The sequence below is a fragment of the Amphibalanus amphitrite genome, unplaced genomic scaffold (assembly GCF_019059575.1).
Source record: "Amphibalanus amphitrite isolate SeventyFive unplaced genomic scaffold, NRLGWU_Aamphi_draft 000083F_arrow, whole genome shotgun sequence".
NCBI lineage: Eukaryota > Metazoa > Arthropoda > Thecostraca > Balanomorpha > Balanidae > Amphibalanus > Amphibalanus amphitrite.
In genome coordinates, this window is record NW_024881579.1 from 522,507 (window position 1) to 548,995 (window position 26,489).

The 26,489-nt window shown below is 47.6% G+C and overlaps 1 protein-coding gene across 4 annotated transcripts; it reads right to left on the reverse strand.

Moving 5' to 3' along the window:
- On the reverse strand, window positions 1–26,489 carry LOC122379694 (glycine receptor subunit alpha-3-like). 4 transcript variants are annotated; one of them, XM_043362085.1, is made up of 10 exons: window positions 26,429–26,489; window positions 25,102–25,166; window positions 14,344–14,404; window positions 12,106–12,196; window positions 8,674–8,808; window positions 7,889–8,004; window positions 7,119–7,201; window positions 6,144–6,248; window positions 1,988–2,042; window positions 1–449 (listed from the first exon to the last, which is right to left on the reverse strand). In XM_043362085.1, exons 2-10 carry the CDS (start codon window positions 25,125–25,127, stop codon window positions 306–308), a joined length of 816 nt encoding a protein of 271 aa, XP_043218020.1. In that variant the 5' UTR covers window positions 25,128–25,166; window positions 26,429–26,489; the 3' UTR covers window positions 1–305. The 4 variants fall into 4 exon arrangements, with proteins under 4 accessions (XP_043218020.1, XP_043218019.1, XP_043218021.1 ...); XM_043362084.1 differs by lacking the exons at window positions 14,344–14,404; window positions 25,102–25,166; window positions 26,429–26,489 and adding an exon at window positions 13,904–14,039; XM_043362086.1 differs by lacking the exons at window positions 8,674–8,808; window positions 12,106–12,196; window positions 14,344–14,404; window positions 25,102–25,166; window positions 26,429–26,489 and adding an exon at window positions 13,904–14,042.

The window sequence follows — 26,489 nt, forward strand, 5'->3', positions numbered from 1 at the left end:
CTGGCCTTATCGTATATTACAGCTGCCTCAACGAACCGCACTTACAATCCACTTAGCGTGCCCACTCCAATTGTCCACTCTAACCATCCACACTCCACACAGTCCACAGTCCACGTGACCGCCCACCCCAACCGTCTTCCTCGTGCACAACTGTCTACAATAGCTGCTCCTCTACAGCAGCTGCGCTCTGGCCGTCCATGCCAGCTGTCCACACTGCACCACGTCCACAGCACACCGAACGTCCGCTGTCCACATCCATCGTCCACATCAGCCTTCTGTTACGGACCGCAGGCCCACAGGCTCGTCTACTCCTGGCTATCGTTCAGGTAGTAACTCCAGTAGACAATGTTGAATATGAAGAAGGCCACTGGTAGGAAGGCACGAGAACCCTTCTCCAGCAGCGCTGCCTTGTCCTTCCCGGTCCACCTCCCCTCCAGGGTCCAGGCCGCCTGTGACGAAAAGGTGGGCAGTTGGGTGTTAATCAAATATGTCGCGAAAGACCACGTCTCAAGAGCGTCACAACCGTCCTATCTCAGTGATTATAACACAAAACAACCTAACTCAAACTTATTACAACCTATCAACCTACCAACCTACAAATTCTTCTGCGGCATATATACCGTGGTGGTAAATATGGTTTGTGGCATATATGAATGCCCTCCCCCCCCCCCCGCGGGCAATGGATTAGCTTTTACCGGCATTGTAGTTGGTGTGCCAGGTAACTGTGCTGTAAAGCCAGTTATGTTGAAAGTTGAAACTTTCAGTTTTTCCTTGACCTGACATTGACCTGACCTGTGACCTACGTAGGCAAACAATTGTGTGCTTCATAAATCCACCTTGTTGAAAGCTTACGATTGTCGTTTTCCCAGTCTTTAAATGACCATCCCTTCGGAAGTTAGACAAGGGGCAGAATCCCCCCCCCCCCCGTGGAGCGCTTATGGCTGAATAGCCCAGCTGGGAGCGGGCTCAATACCTAATGTTTTGGCCCAGAACGAACACTAATCGTGTTATAGAATGAGCCAGGTTGTGTTGAAAACTGGCCATCAAACGCAAAGTAAACGAAACATGTGTGCACATTACACAAATGATATCCGTATTCGCTTTTATTTGGATGTGGTCTGGTCATCTACAATGTAAGCATTCATGAGACACTAAAAACTAATGGCCCTCAGCAGCGAAGCGCTAAGGGCCATCATAGAATATGCTGATGACATTTGCTAATCGTTCTGCTAATAACTAAGCCCACAGTCGTCAACGGCTGGCCGTCATAGCAGTGGAGCATTTTGTTGGTCTGACTAGACCATTCTTCGGCATGGTAACTCCAGACCTTGATTATGCCGAGCCGGCCGTATAACATTGTTATTGCCAACCCCTGGCTCCACCGCCAAGGTATAGACGGCTCCAACGTTCCACGCCACTTCCCACAATCACGCATGATTATTTCATGAGCTTTTGTGAGGTTCAACCAGCGTTTTAACATGACTTGCCTCCGCGATCTATTACGTTAAATGTTCTGCGATGTTCATGGTGGTGTTTCGAGGGAAACACATTCCTCATCGTTGCAAACGATGACCTGTGACATTGGTACAAAATGCCAGCGTTCGTGACAGATGCGTGTCACAGTTTTGAAGGAACGTATCATGTGTAAAATGAACCATGGGTGCAAGAGTCTCCGATTAAATTTAACAAAAAAAGTTAAGCTTTTTCAAAAGTGTTACAGACACTGAGACTTGGCGTTCTACACTACAAACCAGGGACGTAGCAAGGGGGAGGGGGAGGGGGCCGTGCCCCCCCCCCCAAGATCCCCCTGAAGGGGAGAAATAAAATGAAATTCAACAAAAATAAAATAGATAAAAAGAACTGCACCAAACCCCCAAAAATAGTGGGCCAAATCCGAAAAGTTTTCCTATTTGGAGGGGGTGCAACACTAGGTCGCGACCTTTGGCCCCTCCCTGAGCAAAATCCTGGCTACGTGCCTGCTACAAACCTTTCCATTTTTCTCCGGCACCACCTGCGGACTGGAACTGTCAGTGTATGATAACCTGTAAACGAGACAAAACATTCGGTGTGAGGGGCAGAGAAAAACTACGGCACTACACTACCGTGTAATTCATTTCTGAAATCCATTCTGCTATATTATTGACATAATCGTACCTACCATAAGTCATTACGAGCGAGCGAGCGCAGCGAGCGAAGTGAGTCTTTTCAATATAACGGAAAAATCTCAGTATGAGCGGCCCGGCCCGGCCCGGCCCGGCCTGTAACGCTTTTGAGAGGCTTATATCTCAGCAACCGCTGGACCGATTGGCCTGCGGTCTTTTTTGTTGGGTAGCCCCATCCCTTCTACCCCGTAATTGACTACTTTTGATACATCTCAGTGACCGTCGTGGCACGTGCCACGTGAAAAGTCAAGGGTGTTCAAGCTGTTTTGCAAAAGTAGTGATTTTGAGAGGCTCATATCACAGCAGCCGCTTGAGCGATTGACTTGCGGTAATTTTTGTAGGGTAGCAGCATCCCTTCTACCCAAACTAGGATACTCTCGATGCATGTGGGTCACCCCCAGTGCACGTGCAAAATACAACAATAAGAGGTGCCAAATTTGTTCCCATTTCCGTAACTCGGTAATTACTGGGGCGATTTCGCTGAAACTTGGCATACAGGTAGGCACCCACCAGGCAATGCATTCCCATGTGTTGCGGTTAGGGTGCTACTGCACGTGCGCACGTGCAGGGGGCGTTTCCAGATCTCGAGAACGGCTGGGCCGATTGCGCTCAAATTTGGTACACGGTTGGGGACCAGTTAGTAGGGTGCCGTGCAAAAGTCATTTTGGACCCCGTTTGCACGTGCGCACGTGCAGAATGCCGCTTCCAGATCTCAGGAACGGCTGGGCCGATTGCGTTCAAATTTGGCACACCGCTAGCGACCAGTTAGAAGGGTGCTTTGCGCATGCCCGTTGGAAGCACCCTCTCGCCCTTCCGCACGTGCAGGGCTCACTATCTCGCTCGCTCGTTCTTCGCCCAAAAGGCGTTTTACTGGTAGTTATTAGTTCTAGAGTCATTGAACGTGCCTTAGCCGACTTCTCTGAGGCGCTGTGTAGGCGGCCGACGGTGGCATAGCGCCGAATGATAAATTATCAAATGCTTTCCTACACACTGCCAAACGCTAATGCAATCAACAATAGCCTCTAATTGCTCGGCTTATTCTTGTCAACGATTCAGTTCATCCACGGCACAATGCTCACACACTGTTAAAAAAGATTAGCAGTTTAGTGCTAAATCGTGCGCTATTCATTTGCTAATCAGGTTGTATTTTGCACCTTCATACTTTTTACGAACTTTTTCCTAGTTTTCTATGGCATTCCTTTCATTTTAGCAGGCTCAATTGGTAGCTTCCTACACTGTAAAAAAGTTAAGCAGTTTACCTGCTATTCTCGCCCCAAATTTCAGCATTTTATAGCTGCTATTTTCGGCTGCTAACAGCGCTGTAAATCGGTTCCAGCTAAAATTTTAGTAGCCTTAAGCTGCTAAATTACCTGCTAATCGTGGTGCTAATTAACGTGTTGCGTTTATGCACCCTAAAATAGCAGCTATGAACTGCTGAAATTTGGCGCGAGAATAGCAGGTAAACTGCTTAACTTTTTTACAGTGTACTTGTTCTGCTGGACCTGCTATTTAAGCTGCTAAAAGACATGTTTTGCAAAGGTGCTAAATCATTGGCGGGAAAGGTTAGCATCATAGGACTGATACCAAACGGCGAGTACATAAAAGTCTGCTAAACGACTGCTAACTTTTTGTGTTTGTAAATTTGTAGCAGTTTTTTAGCCTGCTAGACCGATTGCGCACTTTCGCGCGGCGGCGCCATTTTATTATTGAAGTGTTGGACGGTGCTGCAGTGCATCCAGGTGCGTCGCGACATTCCGACCGGACTGTGCAGTGCATGTGTGTCGAGTGGACGTGGTGTGGGATCATCGTGAGGTGAGTGTGTTCCTTATGTTGAAATTTGTTAGTGTCGTCTGAAGAAATTGAATAGCATTTTCCTGGGCTGGCGTGTGGTTACCGAGTATGGGTAACGGCCGGCGTGGCCGCGTGTGCTCGCTGGTGAGAATACGTCATGCCTTCGGGCTGTGCAGTGGGCACGGCAGCTGCCGACCGGCGCGGATACGTTTATGCGTGTTGACTGTTGCTGCTCTGGTCTTACGCGCGATTATCGAGTGTGCAGCCAGCATGTGCTCGCTGGTTGGGACCAGCTGCCACCATACTCTGCACGGCAGCCGTCCGACCGGCACCGATTTTCTGTGGTTTGTGGCACACCGCTGCTATGTAACGCTCATGGGGTGTGGTTTTGAAGTCCTTATTAAATAAAAGGTGTTAATAAAAGTGCGTGCTTTGAGTTGCGTGCGTTAATTAAGTTGCGTGCGTGCCTAATAGGGTAGGTATGCAGGCGTTCGGCATTGTCAGCGGCCATTTATTTCGCATTGCGTTAATTTTACGTATGGATATAACTTGTAATTTAGTTTATGAGGTGCAAAATTTAGCAGTTTAAAATTGTTAACCCGCGCCGTGCTGGGGGGGGCGTTTTTACGCCCCCCCCCTCAGGTTTTTTGCGAATATCTCAAAAACGGCGGCGCGCAGCGCCGCCGTTTTTGGTACACGTGTTCCTACATCATTTCCGCACATGTTGTGAAAATTTCAGACCTAGGCCGTTCAAGGTCAGGTCACCAGGTCACGTCAAGTGACCTTACCTCAGAAAAAGTTCAAAGGCTCGCTATAGCTACACCGACTGAACGATCACTTTGAAACTTTCAGCGATTGATATGAGTAACAGTATGTATAAAATGTATATCTCGGATTTTTGATATCTGTGACCTAAGGTCAGGTCAATTTTGCGACCTCTCCATTATAAGTCAATGGGAGAAAATTGAAATGCGCCTCTTTTGGACGAATATCGTTCAAAACGCTCTCAAACATCGGTTCATAGGTAAACATGACACACTGAATAGGAAAAATGCACCTGTGACCCCTCTGTGTGCCCCTGAGGTCATCTCAGGTCATGAACGGTCGCCAGCAGTTTTTTGGCTATAACTTTTGATAGAGACGTGCTAGAGCGGTGAAAACACGTCAGATGTGTTCAGCTCGACGATACGGATCGACTGATATGCAACATGACCCTTTTCGGTCAGGTCATGACCTTGACCTGAGGTCAAATTTTCAAAATGACCTTTCAAGGTCAACGAATAGTTCATTCGACGCGTCTCGACGAGAGGAACACGATGCTGGCAAAAGTAATGTCATGGCGCTTATGAGTCAAAAGTTATTGACGAAAAAACGTTTTTCGTAAAAACGGCTATTTTTGGAGTTTTTGCCCTCTGGAGGCTAAACCGTTGACCTGAGGTCAAATCTGAGAACATTACTCAGAAAGGTCTGTAAAAGGGCTATCGAATGCGCTTTTCCGCGGCGCTGTAGCTCTATCGGTTCCCGAGATAGCCGTTGGCAGTTTCCAAAATGTTGAAATAGTCAACATTTTACCTTTGGTGACCTCTGGTGACCTGACCTTTGACCTGACCCAAAAAATGACCGAAGTGTTTTCGTCTTTATTTTTGACGCTCTTTCGATTGCCGCTTACCGCGTGTCGCTACGTGGCCCAGGAGCCGAGTTAGACGGGGGGGCGTGAAAACGCCCCCCCCCCCCAGCACTCGGCGGAAAGTTCAGGCCACCAGCACGGCGCGGGTTAATATGATGCTAAGTGGTGACTTCTTTCGTTTTTAGCAGTCATTTAGCACAAAATGACGAACTTAAAACGGCTGAAATTTGGCGCCGAGGGTAGGGTTAGTAAATGCAACACGTTAATTAACACCACGAATAGCAGGTAATTTAGCAGCTCAAGGCTACTAAAATTTTAGCAGGAACCGATTAACAGGGCTGATAGCAGCCGAAAATAGCAGTTAAAAAGTGCTGACATTTGGCGCGAGAATAGCAGGTGAAACTGCTAACCTTTTTTTTACAGTGCAGGACCATGGAATGCTGCGATCGATATAGTCAATAGATAAAGGCCACGGACTACTGAGCAATAACACTAAATTTGCTATTTCGCTGAAAGGTATCATGCGTTCGAATTGAAAAATTAAAGGTGTAGCTAGTCCTCACCTTAGGACAACGATGTACTCGACGATAGTGAAGAGCACGAAGACGATGCAGGTCAGGTTCCAGATGTCCAGAGCTTTTACGTAGCTCACCTCTGGCATGCTCTGGCTGCGGCAAACCATGGGTAGGATGTCACTTCACTGCCATGATGCATTGTGGCCGTTTTCACGACGGGACGATCGCGGTGGAACCTATTTGATACCTGGAAAGTACCAACCTTTTAATGCCTTATAATCCTTACAACTGGTTTCTTTTGCCTTCAAAATATGTTAAAAAGTTGTAATCCAGGCAATTTTTGACATCAAATTGCTTATTTCTTTATCAACAAAGCAATTTTCGGTTCTAGTAGCCCACCTTTCGACTATGAGGGATCAAATCAGCCTGGCAACTAGTTAGATACCCGGCTCCTGTTTCACCGGCCCGACACTGCGCGCGCCCTGGTGGCGCCTGGGCGCAACAAATCCGCCGCCGCCTCAGCAGTGACCTTGACCTCCGCCGTCTGCCGTGGCTCCAAAGCCAAGCCAGCGTGGAATTGGGAGCGCTCGGTCACCCGCAGCTGGCAGCTCAGTATGTTTTCTAATCATTGTACCTACTAGCAGTATATCGATTTGAAAATGTCACAAATGTGCTTACGCATTAGGTCTTCGTGAGTAGTAAACCTTTAGATTAAATAAATTAATGTAATGTTTAATAGATAAACAGCAAAGTAACTGACCGCTCATTCGAAAGCTGGGAAACCTACTATAAATAACTACTAAAATTCCTGAGGAACCAAAGGACCAAACAGGGCATCAAATAGATGCCTGCTATTCCGTCGTGAAAACGGCCTGTATGATCATGTTAGCATCGCCGTGTGATAGCACGGTGGTGCCATTGTGCTAACACGGATACTCCCGTTATTTCATCATGCATCATGTGATGCCGCCATGATCCCGGCATATGGTATCACCATGTGATCCCGGCGATGAGTATACTTACACGTTGGCGTTGAAGAGGCCCGTTAGTGTCAGCAGAGTGGTGATCACCAGCACCATTCTGCCCGGCACCAGTTCTGGAGGGACCTGAGGTCAAACAGCTAGTGTCAGTGGGGTGGTGATCACCAACACCATTCTGCCTGGCACCAGTTCTGGAGGGACCTGGGGTCAAACGGTTAGTGTCAGTACGGTGATGTGTCTGATCACCAACACCATTCTGCCCGGCACCAGATCTGGAGGGTCCTGGGGTCAAACAGTTAGTGTCAGTGGGGTGGTGATCAATACCTATCACCATTCTGCCCTGCACCAGTTCTGGGAGGATCTGAGGTCAAACGCCAAACGGAACAGTTGGGGTCAGCGCAAACAGAGTGATTCCAATCGCTCTGTGAGTTATAAATACTTTGCGATGCGGTCGGTTGAATATTCCTTTGCTGTTACTTTTTCTATTGATTGCTGAAAGCTTGTGCTCGATATCTAAATATACTTTGAGAAAGGATTGCGCTGTCCGATTGAAAAATAAGCCTGAGTGGTCCTGAGAAGGGCATTTCGAACTTATTCCAGCACGGATCAGTAAGAGTACAAGCATATGCAATGCAGAATTTATGCAATTTGCAAGCTTTTACGATGCAAGCTGATAGGTATGCTTCAATGTTTGAACGAACGAAACGTTATGCAGCATCACACTACAGCCAACTACCGACATTCAAGGGCCAAAGAATTACAGCCTTTTGAATAGTCTGTTGGAAGTTCATAACACATAACACTTGAGCTCACCCAAAGCGACAGCCAGCTGACGAAGATGAGCATAAAGCTGGGCACGAATACGGACAGGACAGAGTTCCGCACTTTGCGCGTCAGCAGCACCTCGAAGCTGACCTCACTCAGGGCCCCTGAGGGCACAGAGCGCACCGATTACACATCATGCTTTCACAATTGATTGTGAGGGAAACTGCGAGAGCGAAGTTATCCCAGTGCGTTGTTATTAGTGGTGTGGAGACGTTCGTTTTTCAGCACCGTTAATTCAATTTACTGCGGGGATTAAAACTTACAGTGTCTTCTAAAATTCAGGAGAATAGGTCAGAAGATTGCTGGACAATAACCGAGAGCTCCGAAACATAACCAGAATAAATAGGCTTAATTAAAGAAAGTGGCATATTTCCTTCAACCCGCGACTTACTGGAAGAGGTCGGCGCTAAACGCCCCCACCTTTTCGCCGCAGTATAGCTATAAATACGAGACGCCCAGTACGAGGCTCCATACTCCTAGTACATGTTACTGAAAGCCGAATTTCAAGTGTTTGACCTGACCTTGACCCGACCCGTAACCTCGACGTTCAACTTTCAAGCCCTCATTCGAATCGTCTCGTTGCGTTCTTTCGTTTGCCGCCTAGTGCGTTGCGCTTCGCCTGTGTTTGGTTCTCGAGTTATTGGCTAGGGGCGTTTACCGCTCCTCTCCCCCCCCCCCCGCCCCGAGCAACTGTCGGGCGGCGAGATACCCCTGAAACTGCCGGGTATTATTCGCGTATTTTACATTACACCTTAGCGGAGCGGGTGGCTCACCGGTGAGGGTATAGTCGACCTCTGGCTCGGCAATGCGTACATCATCGACATTGAAACTGCGCGGCCGGGTGTCGAAATACAGCTCCACACCAGAGTGGTGCCAGGAAACCAGCATCACGTCATCAGTGTACATGTCTGAGGCACACACAGGCGAACACACAGTGGGCGAGGTGGTTTTCCTGGGTGTAACAGAACATCGGGCAAAGTATACCATCACTTGTCACTAGACCACAATAATAGACAAGTTATACCAGTATAACGCCTTTTGGGGCGACTAACGGAGCGAGCGAGAGAGTGGGCCTTGCACGTGCGAAATTGCAAGGGGGTACCCCCAATTGACTTGTGCACGGCACCCTACTGACCGGTCTCTAGCGATGTGCCAAATTTGGGCACAATCGGCCCAGCCGTTCTCGAGATCTGGAAACGGCACCCTGCACGTGCGCACGTGCAAAATGGGTCCCAAGTCCCAACTGACTTGTGCACGGCACCCTACTAACCGGTCCCTAACTGCAGGGCTGCGGAGTCGATGGATTTACGGCGACTCCGACTCCGACTCCAACTCCGGCTTTCAAAAACCAACTCCGACTCCGACTCCGACTCCGGGCAGAAATGTCGACTCCGATCGACTCCAACTCCCGACTCCGACTCCGCACACCTGGCAGGGCTGCGGAGTCGACAGATTTTCGGTGACTCCGACTCCGACTCCGGCTGGGGTTTACAATATCGACTCCGACTCCGACTCCGACTCCGGTCACAACTGTCGACTCCGACCGACTCCGACTCCGACTCCGACTCCGACTCCGCAGCCCTGCCTATAACTGTGTACCAAATTTGAGCGCAATCGTTCGAGCCGTTCTCGAGATCTGGAAACGACCCCTGCACGTGCGCACGTGCAGCAGCACCCCAACTCTGGCACATGGATATGCAGTGCCTAGTGGGTGCCTACCTACATGCCAACTTTCAGCGCAATCGGCCAAGTAGTTACCGAGATAAGTATTGCAACAATTACAAAACTGACACCTCTTCGTTTTGCACGTGGCACGTGCATAAGGGGTCACCCACATGCATCGGGAATAGTCCAATACTTGGTAGAAGGAATGAAGCTACCCTACAAAAATTACCGCATGTAAATCGGTCAAGTGGTTGCTGAGATATAAGCCTCGCAAAAGCGTCCGCACGGCCGGCCGGGGGCCGGCCGCTCATACTCAGAAATTTCCGTTAATCTAAGGAAAGACTACGCTCGCTTCGCTCGCTCCGTAATTATTTTACCTTAAATGACATTGAAAATAGTTACCTTAACAACAACAAGAATATCACAAATTATTTGTTTTAGAAATACCTCAATACAAATTATACTTTTTTAATGCATTTCTTGTTTTAGATTAAGTTTCGTTCACGGGCCATGATCACATCAATGCCAAAATATAAGATGATATATGCACCAGTATAACGCCTTTTGGGGCGACTGACGGAGCGAGCGAGAGGGTGGGCCTTGCACGTGCGAAATTTCGAGGGGGTACCTCCAACTGACGCACGGTACCTTACTAATCGGACTCTAGCGATGTGCCAAATTTGAGCACAATCGGCCCAGCCGTTCTCGAGATCTGGAAGCGGCACCCTGCACGTGCGCACGTGCAAAATTGAAAATGAGTCCCAACTGACTTGTGCACGGCACCCTACTAACTGGTCCCTAACCGTGTACCAAATTTGAACGCCATCGGTCCAGCCGTTCTCGAGATCTGGAAACGACCCCTGCACGTGCGCACGTGCAGTAGCACCCCAATTCTGGCACATGGGTATGCAGTGCCTAGTGAGTGCCTACCTACATGCCAACTTTCAGCGCAATCGTCCAAGTACTTACCGAGATACATAAGGGGTCACCCACATGCATCGGGAATAGTCCAATACTTGGTAGAAGGAATGAAGCTACCCTACAAAAATTACCGCGTGTAACAAGTGGTTGCTGAGATATAAGCCTCGCAAAAGCGTCCGCACGGCCGGCCGGCCGGGCGCTCATACTCAGAAATTTCCGTTAACCCGCGCGGGGCTGGGGGGGGGGGGGTAAATTTTACCCCCCTCGCGAATTTTTGCGATATCTCAAAAACGGCGCCCAAACTTTCAGTACCTTTTCTTACATCAATTTGACACGTTCCCTGAAAATTTGAGCGAAATCCGTCGGAAAATTTTTGAGAAATTAACGTTTTAGTGACGTCATGTTCGCCATTTTCGCCTCAAAAACGGCAAAAGTTCAAACGCCGCTAACATCTTCATTTTTAAAGGAATCAAGACGTAACAAAAAAGTTTATACGTTATTTTACTTTGCCTATCAAATGGTTATCTCGGTTTTTTAAAAATGTTGGATTTTGGCCTAAATTTTTTTCAAAAAACTGACTTTTTTGGGAAAATCATTATAAAATCCAAAATTTTGAGTCTATCGAAAAAACCGGAATATATGTCAGAGAAGTGGTCTATGTGCACCTACATACCAAATTTTAGAAGAATCGGTTCAAAAATGTGGGAGTTATTCAAAATTTTATGACGTCACGACACACAATTTTTTTGAAAAATGACTTTTTTGGAATTTCTAGACCTCGTACGGAAACAACAATAGCACCATTCGATTCGCCGTGAAAAACTGCATCAGATAGACACCTTTTTAGGCCTTAACAACCAACTTCAAAATTTGACCTCACTTGACCTGACCTTGACCTGACCTCGACCTGAAATTCATCCAGAGGTGGTCCATATCACTTATTGAGTGTGCCTATTGAATTCTATGAGTAAAATTACCCATAAAACATGTGTCGCACATGCCATTTTCTATATTTTGTTTTTTGGTGACCTGACCTGACCTGACCTGACCTTGACCTTGACCTCTGAATGATATTGTATGCAACGAATATTGTCTTGGTAGCCTAAGAACACGTTTTGGGCGATCAGTCTCAGTACATGACTCCATTCTTCGGCAACTACGGTGCAAGGCCGATACTGTAGAAACTTGCAATTTGTACCCTTGACCTGACCTTGACCTTGACCTCAAACTTTAAATTAAGTACATGTTTTTAGTAGTTCGTGATGAGAGCTTTCGATTGGCGTTTGAATTTTCCAAATCGGACCATTAGTTCGGGAGATAACAGGGGGGGTAAAATTTACCCCCCCCCCCAGCCCCGCGCGTTCGGCTGGAGACCCCAGCCCCGCGCGGGTTAAACTAAGGAAAGACTCCGCTCGCTTCGCTCGCTCCGTAATGAGTACATATGTACATGAATGTAAAAAGTATGATTTTGTAAGCTGGTCATTCAAAAACAATCAATTGATATAACTAAATGCCTTACATTCAGCAATCACTTAACAAGTTAAGAGAACAAATAATTAAGTATTGAACGAGGAATATGATAACGGATGTGCCACAGACACTAATCGAGGACTACTTACATGTTTGCAATCTCAGCTTGCATCTCTGTTTATCCATTGGGTATCTTTCGTATGTAAAGTAGCACTGGCTTCTGACGACATAAAGCCCCGACTGGAACGACAAAACTCTGATGCTTGTTTTATGAACAGGTGCTAGAGCACTGTATGCAAACATTGCGCGACATTAGTCGATTCAATAATTAGCAAAAGTAGGTACCGTTGCAGTAACAACTCGCTGTTTGACAGTGTTTAGAATGACGTTCGTCCAAAAGAGCCTTTCATAGTTTTCCCCTTGACTTATAATGGGGAGGTCTCAAAATTGATCTCACCCTAGGTCACCGATGTTAAAATTCCGAGATAAACATTTTGTGCATATAACCGTTGCTTTTATCAATCGCTGAAGTTTCAAAGCGATTGGTCATTCAGTGTAGGTATGGCAGACATGGAAAATTGTTGTGGGGGTGGAAGTCACTTGACGTGACTTGGCAGTGGCGACCTGACCTTGAGTGACCTTAGTCTGAAATTTTCGCATGTGCAAAAAATGGCGTGGTGTGCTTGCAAAAAAACCGCAGGGGCTGCTCAAACACCATCCCCCAGCAGGTCGCGGGTTAACCCTCGCCCTGGCAGGGCATTTTTCATAACACGGCCTGGCAGGGGGGGGGGGGTCGATGCGACCCCCCCCCCCTCGCGATTGGCTCCTATGGCACCTAGAAACACCAAATTTGGTAGGTAGGTGGGCCCCCTGGAGTTCTCGCCCCTGTGCAAATTTGGTTGCTCTAGGTCAATATTTAGGGGGGTTTTGGGGGGTATAAATGTAAAAATTTCGCTAAAAACAGGTCAAAAGTTTTTCGCTTATAACTTTTGATCTAATTAAGATAGAGCAAAACCGAAAGCACCAGTGAACTCAGCACGTCAAGGCGCGTCGAATGACATACTTTTTAGCTTGTTTAAGTGTACTTAAAGTTTTTCTTAAATTTTAAGTAAACTTAAATTAATAAATTAAGTTCAAGTTAACCAAATTGCATCATATCGCATATCATTCGATTCGGCTGATCACCAGGAACACAATGATACCATTTTTTAAGCTCTAGCGTCATTATGTGCCAAGTTATTGGCAAAAACGTCATTTGACCTCAGTTGACCTCATTTGACCTGACCCATGGATAAGTACACCAAAAAAAGAAGCACCAAGTGACCTGCTGTTAAGTACTGTGGTTTCAAAGCACAAAAGTGATAGAACGAAGCGGATATCTCAAGTATTTTCCGAATTTAGTATTTTCTCATAGGCTTAACATTACGACGTAATGACCTCTAACTGACCTCAGGTCAGTGACCTCAAAAAACCCGAACTATATGTTATACAACTCGGTGAACTTAGCACATCCTGAAAGTTTGAAGGAAATCAGTCAAAAACTGTGAGTTGGACAGGTGCAAAAAGAAAATTGAAATTTGACCATGACCTTGTACCGGTTTTTCTGACCTGGTGACCTGACCCAAGGTCACCCGGACCTGAAATTTTTAGGTCATATGTAAAAAGGTTGCCCCATAGGCTGTGCCAAATTTGGCGGCGCTGCGCGCCGCCGTTTTTACACTATCTTCGAAAAACCTTAGGGGGGGGGGGTCGCATCGACCCCCCCTGCCAGGGCGAGGGTTAAAAGCTAAAATAGAAATAAAAATGCAATGAAAGAAGAAAGTGAACACTTCTTAACAAAATTGCTAAATAAATGCAATTTCATGCTTCAAACATTGCAGTGCTTTCCTATGAGTTTCTTAGGCGTGCAGCATGCTATAGATGAGCACCGATGGTGATGTAACGCACGTGAATGATGGTCTTGTTCCGGAATAAGGTAACACCAGCAGCTTCTATCAGCAAGTACGGCTGCTTGATGCTCCGAACATTCACGAAAAACAGATCCGGGACCCATATCTTGTCCACTACTGACGTGTGTAGCTGCATAAAACTGGCATTACCTATAAAAATGTAATGTTATATAGCGATGAGCATTACCCTAAATGCATAAAAAACTATTTAATAATCACGTTAATCACGTTTAGATTTTACATTTGCATCACAAGATAAGGCAAACTTTACAGTGACACGACTTGCGAATATTCAACTTGGCTCTCGTGAAATATTGAACGTCATTGCTGGAGTCCTGAGCAGTGAGCACTATCTAGTGGCAATGGCGGGCTCCTCCGAACCCAGTACATGTAGGAAGTATGCACATTTTATTCAGCATGTGCGACTGATAGGCTTACCGGGCAAGGTGACGCGGGGATCCTCCCATATGGTGCGGATGTAGCAGCCCAGCTGTAAAACCTGTGGATAATGGTGACACTATATGAACACAGGGCACATTTATAGAGATGGAAATGTGAGGGGTTGTTGGCTTCATGTTTTTGTATCAATGTCAGGTACATACTACATACCTTCCCTCGGTATCTAGTAGCCGTTTTCTCGACGGCTATCTGGTACACATTTGGTTCACATTTGGTGCAGATTTGGTCACATTACGTTCACTGTAGCAGTTTTCACGACGGGCTATACGGCGAGTGCCCCTAATTTGACCAAATCTGCACCTAATCTCTTTTTATTTTATGAATTTATTTTAGTGTTTAACTATGATATACAGGGTGTTTCACTAAAAGTGTCAAAAAGTGAAAGGTCATAATGCACATGAGAACAATCTTTTCTAAGGAAATTTGCATATCATTTCATCCGCAATTGTTGGACATTTGAATATATAACAGCGATATCACCGTCACTCAAACCTATTCCACATATCCGCCCCTTCTTTTGATGCACCGTTTCCGCACGTGTCCGGAGGTGGCTCACAGCCCGTTTTCATATTCAGCGTCCAGACTGTCGGCAAAGCCTTGAATTGTGCTCTTCAGCTCCCGAAGTGATGCGACTTGAGTCTTCCTCAGCTCTGCGAGAGCTACTTGACCAAAACCAGAAGTCTAGCGGTGACAGATCGGGGCTTCGCGCTGGCCATGGGGGCGGGCGGTGAGGCAGCTGATTATTTGGCCCAGGAACTTCTGGTCCAGCCAGTTCCTGGTGGCTACAGCCGTCACAGTGGTTGTTTTTGATAACTTGTAAGGCCTTGGCTATTTCTGATGTTGAAATTAGCTTCTTGTTATCTTCAAAGGCCCTCAAAAAGACCCTGACCTTTTCAACGGTTTCCGCCGAGAGGTGGGGGGCGACCCCGCCTTTTTTTGGACTGGAACTGACATCGAAGGAGCCCTTTTAAACCTCTTAAGAAGCCCTTTTAAACTTTTATAATCTGGAACGTAGCGAGGTGAGAGAGTAAAACGTTTCCTGAAAAGTCGGCATACCGTTTCAATGTTTCTGATGGCACCAAATGTAAGTGTAATTCACCCCTCCTGTTGAGGTGTAAATAACCTGTTCTTGGTCTGTATAAGGAAAAAAAAACGACTAGGAACTTTGGCCTCCTGCCCTCGCTCCGTATGGGTGTAAAATACATCTTAAATGGACAAAGCATAAATGTCCAAAAATTTGCAACAAAGCCACATGCGCAACCACGTGATTTGCATATTTTATATATCTTTAATAAGCATTTACTTTTTGACACTTTTAGTGAAACACCCTGTATGACAAAACATATCATAGTGATGATACTATGATAATATGACAAAGCAGGCATATAAGCAATTAGTAAAACCCTATAGCTGATAGCTACTAAGAGACACTGAACCTAATTTGACCAAATCTGCACCTAATCTGCACCAGATGTGCACCAAATGTGTACCAGATGGCCGTCGTGAAAACGGCTTGTGTTTCTTAGAAGTTAGCAACTTAGGTTGCAAAGCTATTCATAGGTATATCTGCTTTTTCTAAGTATCTTACATTATTTTCTATTAAAACACTGAAATAATTTCATGATATGACGATAGTTGCTGTAAAAGAGGTTTGGTCCAGGTTGGTGCCTACGCCCGATAACCCGTCGTGAAAATGGCTAGTACCTACACTCGGGAGCAGATTGATGTTCCAATTCTCTTTACCTACAGGGTTCCTATGGCTCAGCATCGGCAGCAGCCGCCTGGTACCGGAAGACTGTGCCGCTTCACTTACTTGTCAAGCGGCACAGCTTACCCACACCGTATGACACTGGTCTGGGTCGGTGGCTTCCACGGGGTCATGACCCCCCCCCCAAAGGTCTGAGAGGGTCATTTGACCCCCCTCCCCAAAAGCCGAAGACCCAAATGCGTTATAGAGTACAGACGCCGTCTTGCATGCTCAAAATCACCTGTCAAACACTTCTGAGCTAATACCTTTGTTTTTCTGGATCGTGCTGCGTGAAAAGGCGTATTGAAAGCCAGAATGTTACTCGTTTTTGTCTCAAGCGTTCGAGCACCAGGGGACGAGCACCAGAGAGGAAGCCCTCTGTAGAGAGGGGGCCTTATGTATTTGAGAGGCCCTGTGAAAAGAGGAGGCCCGCAGTAGAGAGGCGGTCCTCTGTAGAGAGGAGGCCCCCTCTGTGTTTTTACAAATGTTTTTGCTAATTTTCGCGGCACTTCGCGCCGCCGATTCTTGTATGTACGTACAAGTCAATACGAAATCGTGACTGTAATCACACCAACCAACCGTATCAAATTGAATCAGAATTCATAGGTGTACTGTGAAGGAGCTCCGGCTTGTACTTGCTTGGCTTGTACTAGTATATATGTTACAGGCCGTATGAAAACTCAGTCCGTTTGCAAACGGCCTGGCCCAGTCAGGCCGTTTGAAAACGGCCTGAAAAAGCCGGCCGTTTGCAAACCGCCTGAAATATCAGGCCGTATGAAAACGGCCTAGGCAGTTTGAAACGGCCTAGACAGTTTGAAAACGGCCTAGTCAGTTTTCAAACGGTCTGGCGAAGTACAACAGCCTCTGAAGATTGAACTTAATGGATCCAGGTTGGTCGATGATCAGGTTGCATCCATGTGAATGCTTGCGCATTCCATGCCGAATGACTCGTCTACATACGTCGAACATTTTCTTACTGTGCTGATGCTCGGCCCGGCCGTTTTTTCGACAATATTACAAATTATACAAGTTCACGGTCCGCCTTATACGGCCATCCAGTTGATGGAGCCTGGTGAAGCCACTATCTCACCAAGTGCGGTAAACTCAATTTGGGGTAAAATACCAAACTACCCCACTCCGTAACTACAAAAATACTACCCCGAAATTAGTTAAACTAGCTTGGTGAGGTTGGGCACTTGGCCCAATCTCACCAAGCTAGTTTAACTAGTTTCGGGGTAGTATTTTTGTAGTTACAGAGTGGGGTAGTTTGGTATTTTACCCCAAATTGAGTTTACCGCACTTGGTGAGATTGGGCTGGTGAGGTCTGGTGAAACGTATCACTACAAGACTCACCGATTATTTTGCGGCATAAAACGCCGGAGCGCGCAATGGACATCAGAGTTCACATCAGTGGCGCGGGAACCGGGGGGGGGGGGGCTAGCGGGGGCTGAGCCCCTTCAACTTTTCGGCTGGGGGGGGGGGGCTCGTAATGTATTTGAGCCCCCCTCCCCCCCCCCCAGCTGGAGGAATCGAAATCGGAAATCTACCAACATAATTTCATAGATTCATACATAGGCGCGGGAACCGGGGGAGGGGGCAGTGGGGGAAGCTTGCTCCCACAGCTCTGGGGCCGTGGGGGCGGTGCCCCACAACTTTTCATAAGGTCAGGAACCGTTGGGGCAGCTTGTCCTCCCCAAATTAGGGGTTGTGGGTCACACAGGAAGAAAACTGTGAAAAAAGCAACTCATTTGGCAGATTAAAGCCTTTATTCCAGGTTGCCAAAACGGTAGGAGAAGTTGGGGCAATGCCGGAGTTGGGGCAAAGCCGACATTCGAGATATTTCGAAAACCGTAAAACATGGATGCCACCTGTCAGTGATGCTCTGAAGCTTAAGTGACTACAATTATCGCATGTTTGTTACGAGTCGTCATTCGGAATACTTCGACTGTGAGGGCGCCAAGAGCGTTTTCAAGGTACGTTTCCCTTGTACTACATGCGCCTTTGAAGCTGCATTTTTTACTCATTATGCTACCGTTTGTCTGGCCAATTCGGTCAAGTAATCTTTAGCATGTCTTTGCATAAGTGTGCTGCCTATTTGAAATTTATACAGCACGTTGAAAAGTTATGGGCCTGCAAATGAAAGTATGGCTGGCTGGGGTAATGCCGAAAACGTGCGATTACGCACGTGTTAAAAGCACGCTACGTGGACTTTACTGCTGTAGAATAGCAACGCGTATTTTTAGTCACACAAATTACACTTTCAACCGACACAACGGCCTGTTACCTATAAGGAATGATTTACCTGGCATTTTCTTATTACGGAGCGAGCGAAGCGAGCGGAGTCTCATACTGAATTAAGGGAAAATCCTGAGTATGAGCGGCCGGCCGGCCGGCCGGCCGGCCGGCCGTGGGGACGCTCTTCAAAAGCTAATATCTTAGGAACGGGACATCCGATTGACAAGCGGTCTTCTTTACTGAATGTCACTTGGACGTAAAAGTTCTGTGGTGTGATGGCCACCATGCGTTCTTGCCAACCACCGCACGTGGCGCGTGGTAAAGTTGGACATTTTTTAAGAACCCCCAAAATTGCAACCTCAATAACGGCACAACGGTTGGGCCGATTGAATTGAAACTCGGTACACAGTTAGGTCTCCATCAGATAATTCATCTGCATGTGTTAAGGTTGGGGTGCTACAGCACGTGCGCACGTGCAGGGGGCGCTCCCAGATCTCGAGAACGGCTGGGCCGATTGCGCTCAAATTTGGTACACGGTTGGGGACCAGTTAGTAGGGTGCCGTGCAAAAGTCAATTTGGACCCCGCTTGCACGTGCGCACGTGCAGTGTGCCGCTTCCAGATCTCGAGAACGGCTAGGCCGATTGCGCTGAAATTTGGCACATCGCTAAGGACCGGTTAGTAGGGTGCAGTGCACAAGCTAGTTGGAGGTACCCCCTCGCAATTTCGCACGTGCAAGGCCCATCCTCTCGCTCGCTCCGTTGGTCGCCCAAAAGGCGTTTTACTGGTTATATCACACAATTATAACTTCCAGTGTGCACCGCGTCCTCAAGCTCTTGAAACGTGTGTCAGCTTTGATGAATTCTGGATAAAGTTTGAGATAAAATGGCAAAACATCAATGTCGGCATTCCCCGTAGATCATTTCTCCCATTTTCGGCTTTCCCCGCAGTCCGGGGCAACGCCGAAAAAGTCACTTCTTTGATATTTTTAGTTTGTGCGCTTAACGGTATGCGAATTCATCAAATGCGCCTGGTATGTTTGAAAGGCAAAAGACTGGCCTCTCGAATGACGCCAACAAGAATAGCGTATGTTGTCTACCTTGCGTGCTACGGGCGTCAGAAAAAAGTCTTCGGCGTTCCCCCAAATTCCCCTACTTTCTTCACTCAGCTGAGACGGAATACCTGACTTTTTTGCAAATATTTTCGTTTTTTCTTTGTTGAAAAGGCCAAGGTCTGAAAAATATGTGGCCTAAAACCGGTGAGAACTAGATTTGGGTGTACCCTAGGTGGATCTCTATTATGGTCCAGCCCCCCCCCCCCAGTCTGGAAGAAGTTCCCGCGCCACTGGTTCACATTAGAGTCCTCACCGCGCCCGGTCGACCGCCGGCCGCTGGCCGGTGGCGTACCTACTAGAGGTGGAAATGAATATTAGTCATTAGTCAAAAATTAGTCGACTAACGTTAGTCAAGCGCTTTTTTAGTCAGTCAAAAGTCAGTCAACCAAAATGTTTGTTAGTCATTAGTCAGTCATTAGTCACTGATTTTGTTGCATATTAGTCGACTAATTTGTCGTGTTTCGTGACGTGACTTAACCCTCGCATGTGTAGGGGGGTCGGATGGACCCCCCATGGTTTTTCGCGAATAACTCGCGCAAAAAGCGGCCGATCGCGACAGAACTTCCAGTACCCTCGAGTTGATCAATTTTACACCTACTCTTAAAATTTCATGACCCCGGCCCAAATGACCTTTGACCTGTGACGTGATTCTCGAGACCATGTTCGGCCGGAATCGCGATTTGGCGTATGTCAGCTCACATTATCCGCGCGTTTCCAGTCTTTTTGTGATTATAAACGTCCAAACATGTGAAATGGTGTTCGTCCCACGCATTACGGTGGGTGTCAAGGTCACCTGAAGGTCAGGTCAGGTCACTGACCTTTGATGACCTCGGTTCACTTTTTCGAATTTTACATGTTTCTAGGGTAGTTTTTCGGGCTGATTTCGAATTTGGCATCCATTTCAATATTTACGAAGTAGTTTTAGTGCCTTCGTAACATGTTACGACGCCGTCAGTGGTAGTTGACACCTACTATGGCCGGCAGGACGCCTACTGGTCGACCTGACCTGACCTGACCCGACCTGGCCTAAATGCATGAAGACATCATCTGTGATCAAAACTAACATGCAATTCGTGATCAGCACCCCGAAAAACCCCAAAACAGCTTCACTTTACGAAATTCTAGCAGGTCCCGATTTTCCCGACGTTTGGGTCATTGACCTAACCTGGAAGGTCAACCAATGATCTAAGGACCTTAAAATTGGGTATCATCGGTTTCCTCTCGTCACGGGCAGCACGCTCGTTTTTTCAGCGAAGCTCTAGCTTGATCAGGGGCCGAACAGCAGGGGGGGGGGGTCCAATCGACCCCCCCCTACACATTAGACGCTGGCAAACGCCGCACACATGCGAGTGTTAACCCGCGCCCCACTGGGGTTGCCGGCCGAACGCGCTCGACTGGGCCCAGTTTCACCAAGTGAGGTAAACTCAATTTGGGGTAAAATACCAAACTACCTGTCGCGGAGGCGCGGAAGTAGAGAGAGACTGAGCGGGCCGAGACTTGTATTCCAACTGTAGTTCTGATTCTGATTCGCCAGTGCCTGTGCGTTATATGCAGGGTGGTTGCACAATGAAGGACCGGTCCGCCGACCCGCCGGGTCGGTGGACGGTGCCGACACGTGGGGAAAGTGACGGCTATTTCTATGTAACAAAGCTTGAACGTGTACTCTCTTTATCATGATATGGAAGAAGGGAATCGGTCCCACATTATCTTCCCTCCCCCAGGGAAGCGTAGGGAACCGAAGCGATCATAACAAAGAGAGGAAACGTTTAGCTGACGGAGAAAGAAATTTCCATATGAGCGTATCACAAAATGGTATGAACAGATAAGTAAGTTTCGTGACAATTACACCTACTACCGGGCGATCCCTCCGCACTCTTGGCGGGGACCGTCCCTGGGCATCTCCATGGCCCTCGGCATCTCTGGCCGAATATCAATACAATATAATTTCAGTGAATTGACCACGATTAACGTATTTGAATGTTCATACCGACTTCAGAATATGCTCTTTTTATGCTTATTAGTGTCAAAGTGACACTGCAAAATGCAGGCAAAAATTAAGCGCATTTGCAATTTCTCCGTAAATTTTGGGGTGAGCAACCACAATGAAGCACAACAAACGACAGAACACTGACGAAAACGGATAATGAAACAGTACGGTTTTTGAAACACATCGAAGTTAAAACAAATTTCACAGCACAATTTCACTGTCACTTTTTGACGAAAATACAGCAAAAGTTCATAATGGGTGAATTTTCTTGATTTCGGTGCCAAGTTGTCTTGAATTTAGCGTTGATATTTTTTTTTTTCTTCTCTTCTCTCCTCCGATCTTGAGTCCTTCAGCGAGGTGGTGTCCATCACTCGATGATGCTGAGGAGGACGGCGCGGGCTGATGAGCCGTGCGCTGTCGGCGGGCTCCGTAGTAGTCCAGGGTAGCTGATGACCTTGCCGCAGGGCAGATAGTCTTGCTGGGCAGAGCTACTCACTGGAGACGGTGCTGCTGGACGATGACGAGTCCAGGATGGTCAGCTCCCTAGTCGATGACGTGACGTAGGGGCGATACACCGTCACGGAGCACGGACTAACCAGTCTGCGATGTCAGTGCAGATGTAGAGGCTGGGGTCCGTGTTGAGGGGCACAAGTCCCCTCGACCGCCGCTGCCACCATTGTCGCGGAGGCGCGGAAGTAGAGAGAGACTGAGCGGGCCGAGACTTGTATTCCAACTGTAGTTCTGATTCTGATTCGCCAGTGCCTGTGCGTTATATGCAGGGTGGTTGCACAATGAAGGACCGGTCCGCCGACCCGCCGGGTCGGTGGACGGTGCCGACACGTGGGGAAAGTGACGGCTATTTCTATGTAACAAAGCTTGAACGTGTACTCTCTTTATCATGATATGGAAGAAGGGAATCGGTCCCACATACCCCACTACGTAACTACAAAAATACTACCCCTAAATTGAGTTTACCACACTTGGTGAGATTGGGCCAAGTGCCCAATCTCACTAAATGCAGTAAACTCAATTTTGGGGTAGTTTGTTTGTAGTTACGTAGTGGGGTAGTTTGGTATTTTACCCCAAATTGAGTTTACCGCACTTGGTGAAACTGGGCGCTGGAGGGGGTAAATTTTACCCCCTCTCCCCCCTGTTATCTCCCGAACCAGGCGTCAAAGCGGCCGACAAGCAGGGGCGTGCCAGGATTTGCTCCAGGAGGGGGCCAAACTTACAGGGGCCCAAGGTAAACCCCCTCAAAATCCAAAAAGTCATCGGATTTCATCCACTATTTTTTGGAGGGGGCCCCGAGGGGCCCTTACGCTACTTTTATTGTGCCCCTTACCGTACTTGTGACACCGCGATGGGGGCCCTTTTGGGCTCCAGGGGGGCCATGGCCCCTATGCCCCCCCCCTTGGCTACGCCCCTGCCGACAAGATATCTTGCGCTCGCTTCGCATCGCGTTGGCCATGAATAATTAGGGAGAAAATTTGGGATCGATTGGTGTTTTTCCAGTGTCGATCAGACGTCTAGAAGCTTAGATATTCGCGAAAAAACTTGCTTTACTTGTAAATTCAGAAATTTAGTCAAATATTAGTCAAAATCGAGAAAAATGGCGTTAGTCATTCATTAGTCAGTCAAGCTTTTTGAGACGACAGATTAGTCAGTCAAAAGTCAGTCAACCAAAATTGTCATTAGTCATTAGTCAGTCATTAGTCAAAATTTTAGAAAACGTTAGTCATTTCCACCTCTAGTACCTACGCCGGCAATACTTGACCATTGCAGTGGAACACGAAACTTTGAAGTCCGGGGGAAGCCCGGGTCGACCGGGCGCTATACGGGCCGGGTCTCAGTTCTGCTAATCTCTTCCTAAACAGGCCTGCATTGGTCATCGGGAAACTCAGGGAGAATTTTCTGGAACTAGCAAGAATCATCGGGGATCACGAATTGTATCGCGATAACGAGACATGCTGAAGATAGGCGCTCAACAATAATTTTCCGACGGAGAATATCCGAGTGACAATATTTTTCCGGATGCCGAATGCACCTCAGGATTTCATGGTGCCATGTAATGTCATGAAACGGTCGTGCTTCAACAAACTCAACATTGTCCAGCTGTAACTTTATGCAAACCAGATTGTTTTCAAAATGCCTAGACCGTTTGCAAACGGCCTGGTGTCTGGAAAGTTGTCATACGGCCTAGACGGTTTGCAAACGGTCTGAAATTTCAGGCGGTTTGCATACAGCCTGGAATTTCAGCCCGTATTCAAACGGCCTGACTTTTCAGTCCGTTTGCATACTGACTGGGCTGTCCAGGCCGTTTGCAAACGGCCTGAATCGGGCCAGGCCGTTTGCAAACGGACTGAGTTTTCATACGGCCTGTAACATATACACTCGCCTACTGAGATGATGTTCGCCCCCCGACGCGACGGCCCAGCGTTTGACTGGAGCGGTAGACTGCGCCGTCTCACACCCAGCCTCAGCTGCACAGCACATCCCTCTGGCCTCAATGGTAGACTGTGCCGTCTCACACCCAGGCTCAGCGGCACAGTATATCTCTCTGGCCTCACACTCGCTAGAGACGTGTTTGACCGGGTCAGGGACGCGCCGCGCTGGTTGCCTTATCGCTCACTTATATGTGGCTAGGGGGCTGCTGCGAATCGCTGGTCTTTTTGTGTCGACTCGAGTATGTTTAACCCGGCAGTTGCTGGGGTATTTCGCCACCCACCGTTTGCTGGGGGGGGGGGGGGGCGTTAAACGCCCCCAGCCGATAACTCGAGAACCAATAGGCGCAGCGAAACGCACGAGGCAGCAAACGAAAGAACGCGACGAGACGCTTCAGATGAGTACTTTAAAGTTGAATTTTGAGGTCACAGGTCAGGTCAAGGTCAGGTCAAACACCTGAAATCGGGCTTTCAGTAGCATGGACTTCAGGACTTTGCACTGGGCGCCTCTCGTCACAAACTCTGTCAAAACGGTGCACAATCCATCATATAAGGCCTACAAGAGTGTCAGCTCCATGTAGGGGTCAGTCAAGCAAAGGTCATGGTCAAGGTCAGGTCAACCGGGTAGGCACATACCCACGAAAATAAAAACTGATATTCGCAGCCTGTGACACATGTTTTATGGGTAATTTGGGGCGTAGAACACGATGGTGACATTCATTTTATCATATGTGTACGTGTTTGGCTCAAAAAGTTCAATTTAAGAAATGCATGTATCATGGTCGTGAAGTAGTCACGAGAAATTGCCAAGATTCAGTTCAAGATTTTGGAAAATGGGGAACGATAATCAATAATCGAAGATAGCCATTTGATTGTGTATGGTATTGGCAGTCTAATGGCGTTTACGGCATGTCTGTATGTCTATTCTGTGATTTTATATGATTTTTTGAAGATATGCCGTTTTTGGTCGAAAACTCAGAAATCATGACGTCACTAAAACCTCGATATCTCAAAAAATTTCCGACCGATTTTTTTGAAACTTTAACACAATAAACTTCAATCAATTCCCTACAGGTACCCAAAATTTGGCGCGCCTACGGCGCGCCGTTTTTATGCTATGGCCCGGCGAAAAAAGTGGGGGCGTTTAACGCCCCCCCCCCCAGCAACTCGCGGGTTAACGATCAAAAGGTAGCATACTGCATAAGTACAATTTACCTCATTTTCCTCTTCGACTTGGACATCCGTAATAGCAATGCCAACTCGCACGTTAATTATTCCACCTGCAAGAGAGAAAAAAACATCTGTTACTTTACATAGACACTGACAGAGTGTACATTAGAAGGCAGACATCACCGGGATAATAAGGCATATTCGTCGTTGTGAGTAGAGGTGGCAAAATGTGGACCCGAGGACCCGGTCCAAAGAACCAGTCTGGACCCATATGAGTCCAGACCGGTTCCTGGAAATTTTCTGACGGGTCCAACCGGGTCTTACCATAAACCATACATCTTGAACACTACGACTGATTGCAAAATATGAAGTGAATGGAAAGAAAACGTGCTCATGTATGTTCCTTTCCACACTGTAGCTCATAAGTTCCCCAGTGGGAAATAGGCTGTTTTACGTGATGCAACTAATGATTTCTACAAATGCTTTGTTACGGAGCGAGCGAAGCGAGCGTAGTCTTTCCTTAGATTAACGGAAATTTCTGAGTATGAGCGGCCGGCCGGCCGGCCGGCCGTGGTCACGCTTTTGCGACGCTTATATCTCAGCAACCACTTGACCGATTTACATGCGGTAATTTTTGTAGGGTAGCTTCATTCCTTCTACCAAGTATTGGACTATTCCCGATGCATGTGAGTGACCCCTTATGCACGTGCCACGTGCAAAACGAAGAGGTGTCACTTTTTTAATAGTTGCAATATCTCGGTAACTACTGGGCCGATTGCGCTGAAAGTTGGCATGTAGGTAGGCACCCACTAGGCAATGCATATCCATGTGCCAGAGTTGGGGTGCTGCTGCACGTGCGCACGTGCAGGGGTCGTTTCCAGATCTCGAGAACGGCTGGACCGATTGCGCTCAAATTTGGTACATGGTTAGGGACCGATTAGTAGAGTGCCGTGCAAAAGTCAGTTGGGACCCATTTTGCACGTGCGCACGTGCAGGGTGCCGCTTCCAGATCTCGAGAACGGCTGGGCCGATTGTGCTCAAATTTGGCACATCGCTAGAGACCGGTTAGTAGGGTGCCGTGCACAAGTCAGTTGGGGGTACCCCCTCGCAATTTCGCACGTGCAAGGCCCACCCTCTCGCTCGCTCCGTTAGTCGCCCCAAAAGGCGTTATACTGGTATTAATTGACTTTTGGGGAAGGGGTCCAACTGGTTCCGATTCCAGCTTATACCGGGTCTGACTGGTTCCAGAAATATCCAGCCGGGTCTGGTTGAGTCTGGTTTCCAAAATTTTCACCTTTTGCTACCTCTAGTTGTGAGGCTCCTGATTTGTCGAGCATGGCTCAAACAGACACACGGGCCGCTCCCAAGTTACCGTCAGGTGGTGCTGGTGGAATGATTTTTGCGTTGTTCAGACCCAGAAAGGACCCATCGTC